The following is an 11311-nucleotide window of genomic DNA, read 5'->3' as shown; positions in this document are numbered from 1 at the left end:
TGTTTGGGTGCCCATTGTTTGTGTGTCTGTGTGTGTGTGTGAGTATTCATATAAGTCTGTGTGTGTTTGTGTATGATGTCTACCGTTTGTATTTGGGTGTCCATGACAGATAGATGAGGGTCTCACATCTACAGCTGGAGTTACAAGCAGCTCTGCACCCCTTTATCCTGTATCTCTCCTGCCCTGGGTGCTGAGAACTGAACTCGGGTCCTCTGGAAGAACAGATACAAGCTCTTAACCTCTGAGTCAAACAAAAAACAGAAAGTGTTTGGTTTTTGTTCAATCTTTATATAAATATCACGGTAGTTCATAGTAGCAGACTGGCAAAACTGTTCTTCTGGATGTTCAGTACCTACTCTAGGAGGCCTATATGATGTAGTCAGAGGGGTTAAAAGGAAGAATATTTCCCCCTGTAAGGTCAACTTGGTCCCAGGGAGTATGGCACATCTCTTCAGATGTCCTGCAACTGTTCTCTTGCTCAGGGAGCCATGGAAATGAGACTCCATTTGGTAAATTCCAACCAATGTCCAATCTACAAAGAGAGCTGTCAACACAGAGGGGGGATTCCTCCATGCTTCTGAGAGAAGCCATAGTTAGACAAGACCTTTGATTTATCCTCACAAAGGTGGAACAACTGATAAAAGCCAGGCCAGACGTTCCTCTCATCCCAAGTGAGTCCTGATGATCAGATCTTCAACTGGCCTTCACAGAAGAAAAGTAAAAAGCAAAGCCAGGGAGACATCTCTTCAGCCATGTTTTTTGTTTCTTGAGACAGGGTTTCTCTGCATAGCCCTGGCTGACCTGAACCTCACTCACTCTGTAGACCAGGCTGGCGTTTAATGCACAGAAATCTGCCTGCCTCTGCCTCCTGAGCGCTGGGATTAAAAGTGTGTGCTACTGCACCTGGTCCCAAACATGAGACTTAAGTCTGGATGTTATTCATGGGGCTGGGGAGAAGGTTCCACGCTTAAGCACAATGGCTGCTCTTCTCGAGGACCTGGGGCACAAGTGTATTCATGACTCCAGTTCCAGGTATCTGATACCCTCTTCTGGCCTCTGCAGACACACATGTGGTGCACAGACATATATACAAACAAAACTCCCATGGTGGCTCACAACCATCCGTATTGAGATCTGATGCCCTCTTATGGGGTGTCTGAAGACAGCTACAGTGTACTTACATATAATAAATTAAAAAAAATTATACTCAACTATCAACCTCAGACCTTGGCTCACTGCAGCATGTCTATACCCAAGAGAGACAAGTCTGCTACTGTTTTAAAATAAAAATTGAGCCAGGCAGTGGTGGCGCACGCCTTTAATCCCAGCACTTGGGAGGCAGAGGCAGGCGGATTTCTGAGTTCGAGGCCAGCCTGGTCTATAGGGTGAGTTCCAGGACAGCCAGGACTACACAGAAAAACCCTGTCTCGAAAAACCTAAAAAAAAAAAAATAAATAAATAATGATAATAAAATAAAAATTGAAATATAGCTAAATATCTCTTCTCTGTGTATTGAGAAGCCATATGGAGGGATGTCAAGATGATTTTAGCCACCCCAGCAGCTATCAACACAGATCCTGGGTTTCAAAAATAAACTTTAAAAAAAAAGGAAGTGAGAAACAAATTAATTGTAAGAGTTTTTCTTAGAATGGAGAAGTAGAATTTCAGATTGTCTAGATTTACAAGGCCAGAAGAAACTCACCAAACATATAAAGTTGGCATCCCACAAAGTGGGTGGTTCTCACGGTGCAGATTTATTTCTCACACTTTTTTGAGGTTCTTACAAAATTAAGACATCATCCATATGGTTTCTAGCCTTGTCTACAACGTGTGACACCCTAGGGACCATCCTCAATGGGACAAGAAAACAAAACAAACCCAACGCTTCTCCTCAGGCTCACTCTTTGCCCTACAGAGGGTTGCTTTCTGTCTCTTGGAATGGTCTCTTCTGTCAGCCCAGGAGATGCTAATGTTTCTTCCCCTTCCTCCTCTTCATAAAAGGCTCTATAGAGGGCAGGCTGCCTCTGCAGCCCAGACTCTCTGCAGTGCTGGGATTACAATTCGCATTGTAAGAAGCACCCACACCGAGCTTATTCTCTTATATGCAGTTCAAGCCACACCATGCATGTTGCTGCCCCCATGTCTCACTTTTTCAAGTAAGTTTACAGACCTCACATTGCCTGACTGGGGACTTCAGAGAGCTACCAATGGTGATATACCTCCTCTCACCCTGTAACTAAATGTGTCTCTCACACCCCAGTTACTCAGAGTCCCATGTTCCTCCTGAGGAATTCCCTATCCTCCAGGACCACCAACGACCTGAGACCTCCCCCATTTCTCTGAGACTATCTTAGGGCTGCTATTGCTGTGATGAAACACTGTGACCAAAAGCAATCTAGGGAGGAAAAGCTTTACTTCACTCATGGTTCCATATACCAGTTCATCATCAAGGCGGCAGGAACTCAAGCAGGGCAGGAACCTGGAAGCAGGAGCTGATGCAGAAACTGGTTTGCTCCTCATGGCTTGCTCAACGTGTGTTCTTATAGGAGACAGGACCACAAGCCCCGGGATGGCACCACCCACAATGGCTGGGCCCTTCCCGGTCAACCATTGATTAAGAAATTTCCCTTAGGGTTGCTTACAGCCCAATCTTACGGAGGCATCTTCTCATTCGAGGCTCCCTCCTGTCTGATGACTCTAGCTTGTGTCAAGTCAAGGGACTGACACAAGAGACCAGCACAGAGACTCCTGAGACTTTGCCACATGGGTCTGAACCCTCAGCAGAGCCCCTGTCATTCTGCTGTCTGTCTGCCCATTGAAAGGTCTCAGATGTTTAAGGGGAAAAGGAGTAAGAAGTTTTACTAGAGGAGTTATTAGAGCCATGGGCAGACAGCATGATGGGAATTCTGAATAGAGTTCAGCCTCCAGGACCAGACAGATAGCACAGCAGGGACTCTGAAGAGAGAAGTTCAGGGCCCTGGTGGCAGAAGTTGGGGTGTCTCTTTATACCTTTCCAAGGATTGGGGTGCTTTCCTATCAGAAGTATCAATAACTCCACTAATAGGCTTTTTCGTTTATTTTTTATTTTGTTATGAGTGTTCTGTCTGCGTGTAAGTCTTCACACCACATGTAGTAGCTTCTTCCTGTCCGCAGAGGCCGAAAGAGGGGAGTTCCAGGGAATCAGAATTCAATCCCTGGAACCCACATAAAGGTGGGAAGAGAGAACCAACTCCACACATTGTCCACAGATCTCCACACAGTCACCGTGGTATAAATAGTCCCACAGTTACAGACATTGTGAGCTGCCATGTGGGTGCTGGGAACTGAACCCGAGTCCTCTGGAAGAGAAGCCAGTGTTCTTAACTGCTAACCCATCTTTCCAGTCCCGCTAATAAACTCCCCCCTCCTTTCTGGTCACATTATTTCCCCTCTTCCCTCTCCTTTTGGTCACATTTATCCCCCTCTTGCCCCTCTCCCCCTTTCTGGTCACATTCATCACCCCCCCCCCATCCTCCTCCAGTTGCCAACCCACTTTCATGGCTTTTGTTTGGTCTTGCTTTCTCTCAGTGGCCCACTAGGTTTATTTAACAAGGGCAGCTCTTATGGACATGGGTGTGGAGCTATCTCCTGGAGCATTTGTAACTCACCAGAGACTCCACCACTGAAGACAAAGGCTTCTTCAGTAGCTGTCCAGGTTAGGGCTGGGCCCCGAGCCCCTTCCCCATCTAGGACTGACTGTTCATAGTCCTCCACCTTGTGCAGGACTTGTATAAGCAACTACAGCTGCTCTGAGCTTGTGAATGCCACGGAGAAGCCATACCCTTAAGACAGATCTCACAGCCTTCCCCACTGTCTGTCTGTCTGTCTTCTTTCTGCCTTCTTTCTATAATGGCCTCTGAACCTTGGTGGGGAAAATAGGGACGTCCTGTTTAAGACTAAATATCTAAGACTTGATAGTTGCTTGTTCTCAGCACTTTGAGTTTCTCTGCCCTTACAACACTGTTGATTGTAAAAGGCAGCTTCTTTTTAACCGAGGCTGGGAACGGGCCCAGTCTATGGATTCAAACATAAATACCCATGAGGCAATTTGATAGCATGTCTCTTTAGCAAAACAAAAATTGTAGGTTCACTGATAGTGCCCTTTATCTCCTTGACCACAGGCCTTTGACCAAGTTCTCAGGACTGGGCATGAGTTCTCTCCTGTGGAATAGACCTCTGAGCCAGCAGAAAGAATTGGTTACTCCGTAACAGCTGTGCGGCTATTGTTGAACCAGTAGGCACAGCCTGTCTGATGGTCTCGTACTGCAGAATGGGGAACTCCACTCCTGGCTGACTTTCCTCCATGGCTGCCTGCATAGCCATTTCCAGTGTCCTCCCTAGCCGCCTTCATAGCCACTTCTGGTGCAATGGCTTTCCCCTGTGTTCCAGCATGTTTCCCCTCTATTCTGCAGGCGCTGTGTGTGGTGCCTTTAACAATGAAGTCTGTATTTATTTATTTACTTACTTATTTGTATTTTTTTTCTTTTCCCGAGACAGGGTTTCTCTGTGTAGCCCTGGCTGTCCTGGAACTCACTCTGTAGACCAGGCTGGCCTCGAACTCAGAAATCCACCTGCCTCTGCCTCCCAAGTGCTGGGATTAAAGGCGTGCGACACCACTGCCCGGCGAGTCTTTCTGTTATATCCACCTCATTTTTTCTTTTTCTTTTTGAGACAGGGTTCTTTTTGAACCTGAAGCACACTGATTGTCTAGATTGGCTGTCCAATGAACTCCGCAGATCCTCCTGTCTCTATCCTTTCTCAGGGGTTACAGACAGATTCTAATCTCACTCCCACGCTGAAGTTTACGTGGTTACAGAGATCCAAACTCAGATTTTTATACTTGCATAGCAGGCAGTTTGCCAACTGGGCCGACTTCCCAGAATCCCCATTGTGAGCACCATTCCCAGGGGAGATAGGAACAATGTCTACTCTATTCTCCGGAGACAGACAATTGACAATAGTCTGATCTGGTGGAACAATGAGTTTGGTTGGGTGGTTACTTAGAGGAGCAGAAATGATTTAAAGACAGCTGCATCACCAAAGTCCAGCCAGCAAGGATGACATATCACAAAGCTGGAAACCTGGAGCACTGCACAGCCTGCAGGGGCTCAACAGGTTGGAGGGTGGCTCAGCTGGTCTAAGACTCTTTCCAGACAGCTTGGTCTGAGTCTCTTTCAAGAAGCTTAGCTTCTGCCGGGCGGTGGTGGCACATGCCTTTAATCCCAGCACTTGGGAGGCAGAGGCAGGCGGATTTCTGTGTTCAAGGCCAGCCTGGTCTACAGAGTGAGTTCCAGGACAGCCAGGACTACACAGAGAAACCCTGTCTCGAAAAACCAAAAAAAAAAAAAAAAAAAAAAGAAGCTTAGCTTCTCTGAGAATCTTCTAGGCAGCTGGCTAGTCTCTGTGTCTTATAGTTGGCTTAGCTTCCCTGAGTCTTTAGGTGGCCTCAGTTTGTCTGAGAGTAACTCTTAGCAGTCTTGATGGCTATATTGTTGGGAAGGGAGGGACCTAGTGGATTTGGTCTGTTTCAGGGACTTCCTAAAGCTATTTGGCTTGTTTACTTCCTGTCTTAAAGAGATTCCCTGGAGAATGGAATTTTCTCCTTGTAGGCATCTTGTCTTAAAATATTGTTTCACCTCCATTTAAAAAAAATATTTTAGCCGGGCAGTGGTGGCGCACGCCTTTAATCCCAGCACTTGGGAGGCAGAGTCAGGGGGATTTCTGAGTTCGAGAGTTCGAGGCTAGCCTGGTCTACAGAGTGAGTTCCAGGACAGCCAGGGCTACACAGAGAAATACTGTCTCGAAAAACCAAAAAATAAATAAATAAAAATAAAAAATAAAAATAAAATAAAAAAATATATTTTAAAAAGATTTATTTATTTATTATATGAGTGCTCTATCTGCATGTACACCTGCATGTCAGAAGAGGGCATCAGATCACATTATATATGGTTGTGAGCTTCCATGTGGTTACTGAGAATTGAACTCAGGATCTCTGGAACCAGAGCAGCCAGTGCTCTTAACCATGGAGCCATCTCTCCAGCCCTCACCTCCATTTTTTTTGTACCTTATGTCTTAAAAAAAAAAAAAAAATTCTCGGGGCTGGAGAGTTGGCTCAGAGGTTAAGAGCACAGACTGCCCTTCAAGAGGTCATGAGTTCAATTCCCAGCAACCACATGGTGGCTCACAACCATCTATAATGAAATCTGGTGCCGTCTTCTGGCCTGCAGGTGTACAAACAGGCAGAACACTGTATACATAATAAATAAATAAATCTTTAAAAAAAAAAAAAAAAAAAAATTCTCTCCAAGATGTAAGGTTCCGATTTCAGAGGAAACAGATACAACTTCCACTTTTTTTTTTTTCAGACAAGCTCTCACATTGCCTAAGGTAGCCTCAAACTCAATATGTAGATGTAGCTTAAACAACTTCTCCTTGTTCTTCTTTTTCTACTCCCACCCCTACCTCCCCACTCTCACCCCCGAGACAGCATTTCTCTGTATAGCTCTGGCTGTTATTTCCAGGCTGGCCTTGAAATAAGAGAGATCTACTTGTCTCTGCCTCCTCAGTGCTGGTATTTATTTTTTTTATTTGATGTGCATTGATGTTTTGCCTACATGACGCTTGTGTGTCTGTGGGAGGGTGTCAGAGCCCCTTTATAAACCGTTGTGAGCTGCCTTGTGTGCTGGGAATTGAACTAGAGTCCTCTCAAAGAGCAGCCAGTGCTCTTAATCCGTAAGCTGTGTCTCCAGCCTGACTAGCTCTTAGTCTCACAGAACATGATGGTTGCTGGTCCTGTGTGGTGGCCCCACATACCTTCCTCCCTGATTCTAGCAGAGGGGTGTTTGCCTTGCTTAGCTAAATCCCAGTTGTTAGCATTCTGTCTAAACTCCACCTCCACAGTTACATGGCAACAGCTAGGTAGGCCTGGCCCACTATAAAAGGGGCTGCTTGCTCCCTCCTCTCTCTCTTGTTCTCTCGATCTCTTGATCCCTCTGTCCCTTTGTCCCTTCCCCCTCTCTCCATGTGCTCTTGGCCAGCCCCTAAATAAACTTTGTCCTATACTATACTGTGTGACTGGTCCTTCAGGGGGAAGGGATGCTTCTGCATGGGCTCACTGAGATATCCCCTTTCCGCATATCTCACTACACACACCCATAGAACATATTCTCTTTGTCTTTATCTTTTTATAAACACATCAGCAGTCACTGCATGCTTATTTTGACAATTTTGACACGATTAGAAAATGACATTCAAGCCGGGCGGTGGTGGCGCACGCCTTTAATCCCAGCACTTGGGAGGCAGAGGCAGGTGGATTTCTGAGTTCGAGAGTTCGAGGGTAGCCTGGTCTACAGAGTGAGTTCCAGGACAGCCAGGGCTACACAGAGAAACCTTGTCTCGAAAAACCAAAAAAAAAAAAAAAAAAGAAAAAAAAAAAAGAAAATGACATTCAGCGTCTATGGTCTCATCTCAGCCTTTTCCCTGGGTTTGACAGAGTGGATCTGAGCAGTGAGGTGCAGAACTATGCCTGAATACAGTAGATTGCCACTCTGGGCGAGAACTGTACTGTGTTCTCACATGCTGCTTCTGCCTGTGCACAGCATGGTGAGGAAGGCTTCCTTGCCTACCCTGTATCAGTCTGAACTCTTCCCAAGAGCTGGAGGACAGCAACCAAGACATCCCCTGAAAATCCTTTGTCTAAGTGACAAAAGCCTTTTGCACCACAGCCTACAGGCAAAGCTGCAGGCTACAGCAGTTAGGCTGGGGTGGGTAGAGGGGCAAGCAAAAGGCTATGGTTGAGCAAGAAATTTGAGACCGGGATCTGGTATAAGAATCCCAGAAGTAGGCCGGGCGGTGGTGGCACATGCCTTTAATCCCAGCACTTGGGAAGCAGAGGCAGGTGGATTTCTGAGTTTGAGGCTAGCCTGGTCTACAGAATGATTTCCAGGACAGCCAAGGCTACACAGAGAAACCATGTCTCAGGAAAACAAAAACAAAAACAAAACAAAACAAAAATCCCAGAAGTGAAAAAACACAAAACAGAGGGAGGAGAGCATGTTTTAATCTGGTTCTGTAAGAAATGGCAATAAAGCAGGAGGCAGTGATTGCAAGCCAGGAGTCTTAGGTGAGGCAGAGCTGGATAAGCCTTTCAGTATGGACAACAGCTCTCAAACTGTTTTCCTTAGGCTATGGTCTGAAGAGCGCCTAGGGCTCAGTTGAGGGAGTATCTGTCCTCATAAAATCCCAGTGACAAACCAAACTCCCATTCCACCAAAATTAACACTGGGAGCTAAGTGAGTTTATTGGGGTTACTTACAGAGTATTGGTGTCCCTAAAGCAGTGGTCCCAGCATGGATGGTGGATTCTTTACCTTACTTAGATGGGTGCCTCCCCACCTCCCACTGCTCCCAGTTTATACTCTCTAACCTCTCCCCTAAATCCTAAGGCTATGTACAATTAGGGCAGAATTACCTGTAATTGGCTGGGAGAGGTGGCTGGATACTCAGATGAGGGTCTGTGACCTCTGTCCCTCCTGTCAGGAAAGGTCAGCGATCAACAGGTCCAACTATGTCGGTCTTTTGCAAGCAGGGTCTGCACCAGTTTGGCTCGGAGGGTAGTCTGGTATCTCAACCATCAACCTTGGGTTTTGTTCCTTTTTAGCCGGGCCCAAGAAATGAGAGTTGGGGTTGACAAGATGACTGGGTAGGCAAAAGTGTTTCCATCGCGCCTGGGCACGGAAATGTCATCACTAAAACACGCAGGAAATGAGAACAATGAGTCCTGCCTGCTGTCCTCTAACTTGCACACACATCTGACCTACTCGTGCACTGTGGCACGCGATTGCCCACTCACACACTCACACACATTATAACGTGCACGCATTATTAATAATACATATGATAAAAAATTTTAAAAGTAATGGGAATGACAACTGATGTCAACTTGGTGTCCATCACTAGACCGATCTACTTCCATATCATGACAGGAGCCCCTAAAGTCCTGTGCGGTCCTGCTGGGGAGAGCTGAGACAGTTCTGGGAGGCGTGGACCCTATCCAGCTCCCTGTCCCATGAACAGGAGAAATGGTTGTTTCTCTACAAGTATCTGCCCATTCACACTCATTGCTCAAACCTTTGGCCTCAAGACATTAGCATGTTCTCCACGTCCCTGTACAGCCCTCTCTAGGTTACAGAAGGAGCCACAGAAACCTAGAGTCAAGAAAGCCTTGAATCCAGGCAGAAACGTTTCAACCTGAGGCAAGAGGACCACTCCAAGATCAAGGCCAGCAGGCATGAATTTTGTACTGAGTTCTAGGCCAGCTGGAGCTATGACTATATTAAACTCCCTTAAAGCTCCCAAAACTGTGATTCCAATATAGAAGCAGCCTTTTATTTGCCTTATCAGTTTAAGAATTAACAGAAGTAGGCTGCGATGGTGGGTTAGTGGTAGACACTTGTCTAGTATTCCTGAGGCCCTGGGTTCAACCCCAACACTATGAAAACAGATATGAGGGCACAGGTCTATAATCCTAGCACTTGGAAAGCTGAAGTAGGAGTCCCATAAATTTGAGGCTAGCCTGGGCTACATAGCAAGAGCAATGGCCGCGAAGCAAGACGATCTCAAAATACCAGAACAAAATCCAGACATGGTGGTGCACACTTTTAATCTCGGCACTTGGAGGCAAAGGCAGGTGGATCTCTGAGTTCCAGGCCAGCCAGGGTTACCGGGTCAGATCCTGTCTCAAAAACAAGACAACAAAGCTTTTTTTTTTTTTTTTAAGATTTATTTATTTATTTTATTTATGAGTACACTGTCACTGTCTTCGGACACACCAGAATAGGGCATCCAATCTCATTACAGATGGTTGTGAGCCACCATGTGGTTGCTGGGATTTGAACTCATGACCTGTGGAAGAGCAGTCAGTGCTCTTAACCGCTGAGCCATCTCTCCAGCCCCCAACAAAGCTTTAATATCCCAAAACAAATGAAGATGAACACAACCAAGGTGCAGAATTCAGCTGGGGATTTAGGAAGCGTTAAGCAGGTAAAGAGGGAAACTGCAGTACCCATAGCATTTAAAAACTGAAAGATTGCAGACAGGTCAAGGGTCTTCACACATTAGGATCAAAGGAAGACAATGTATAGATCATAAAATGCAGCCAGCGTCTAGCTACACACCATGGGCAGTTGCTGTGTACACACCTACTAAAGAGCTCTGAGAAAGTTCACACCATGCCCAGGAGGTCCTGTCTATCCAAAATAGCTCTGAAAAAACTTCGACACAAGGTTCACGAAAATACGCTTCACAAGGATTGCGAGTTGACCAACCAGGTATACTCGATGTTCTATGGGAATCTCGACGTCTTTCATTTCTGGGCTACTTGTCAGCCTTTTGCTTACTTCATGCAAATGTTCCCAAGACTCCATGGTACACTGCTGTGTGACATTGACCGCAGAAGCCTTGAACTCTCTTACCAGGTCAGTGGAAGGGAACGTCTTGACCCACTCAATCATCAGCTGTGCCCCCTCATACAACAACCACCCGGGTTCAGAGGTGCACGCCTCAGGCAGGGTAACTGAGCCCTGGACCCTCTTCATTTCCCCAGGGGATGGCACCAGGTGCCTCAGAATGACTTCATTATTGGCACTCCCTTCCTCCTGGCTACGCTTTTGACTCTCGAGGATCAGGGTTTCAGTGCCGTCTTTTCCTCCCATTTTAGTGTGCCGAAGCTGCAGAAGGTAGGCCTCAGCAGGGCAGCCGATTTTTTCCAGGACAAATCTCAGCGCTAAGAGATACTCAGACAGAGGAGTTACGGGGAGCACCGTGTACAAGAGGTTCTGGCAGGTACTGGAGGTTGGAGGAGGAATCTTGTTGGACAGTACATCTGATGTAGGCTCAGTTTCTGTGACAGCTGGCAGGCCACCATCCTGAGTCTTCCATGGAAAAGCGGTCACCGAGGACAGCAAGATACACTCAAGGAACAATGCAGCCTGGATCATGGTGGGTCTGCAGAACAGCACTGTTGGGAAGGAGCAGAACTCAGGTCAGAGCGGGGAGGGACATTCAACAAGAACAGGCATCAAGAACAGTCAGAGTTTGGTAGAGTGCCAGTCATTGGAGACTTCAATTTCCCTGGACATGTTTTTACCCGCTTAGAGGCTGTTTGTTACCCTCACCTGTCTGAAAAGCAGCAGAGGAATGAGGTGGTCCTCTGTCTCAGCCAGTCCCTAGTTGGAGCAGCTATCTTCCAGATCTTAACTTTTTGTAGTTGA

General features: G+C 46.5%; 1 protein-coding gene across 1 annotated transcript; it reads right to left on the bottom strand.

Moving 5' to 3' along the window:
• Positions 1-10022: 10022 nt before the first annotated feature.
• LOC114638286 lies at positions 10023-11311 on the bottom strand. Its single transcript, XM_028786707.1, has 2 exons — positions 11216-11311; positions 10023-11058 (listed from the first exon to the last, which is right to left on the bottom strand). Exon 2 carries the CDS (start codon positions 11036-11038, stop codon positions 10289-10291), a length of 750 nt encoding a protein of 249 aa, XP_028642540.1. The 5' UTR covers positions 11039-11058; positions 11216-11311; the 3' UTR covers positions 10023-10288.

This window comes from Grammomys surdaster, unplaced genomic scaffold, assembly GCF_004785775.1.
Source record: "Grammomys surdaster isolate TR1022 unplaced genomic scaffold, NIH_TR_1.0 125562, whole genome shotgun sequence".
NCBI classification, from domain to species: domain Eukaryota; kingdom Metazoa; phylum Chordata; class Mammalia; order Rodentia; family Muridae; genus Grammomys; species Grammomys surdaster.
Note: the sequence above shows the minus strand (reverse complement) of the source record. Positions and strands in the feature narration are given on the sequence as shown.

What these genes read in the sequence shown, in the direction of transcription:
- LOC114638286 (XM_028786707.1), bottom strand. Translation starts at nt 11,038, where the DNA reads ATGATCCAGGCTGCATTGTTCCTTGAGTGTATCTTGCTGTCCTCGGTG.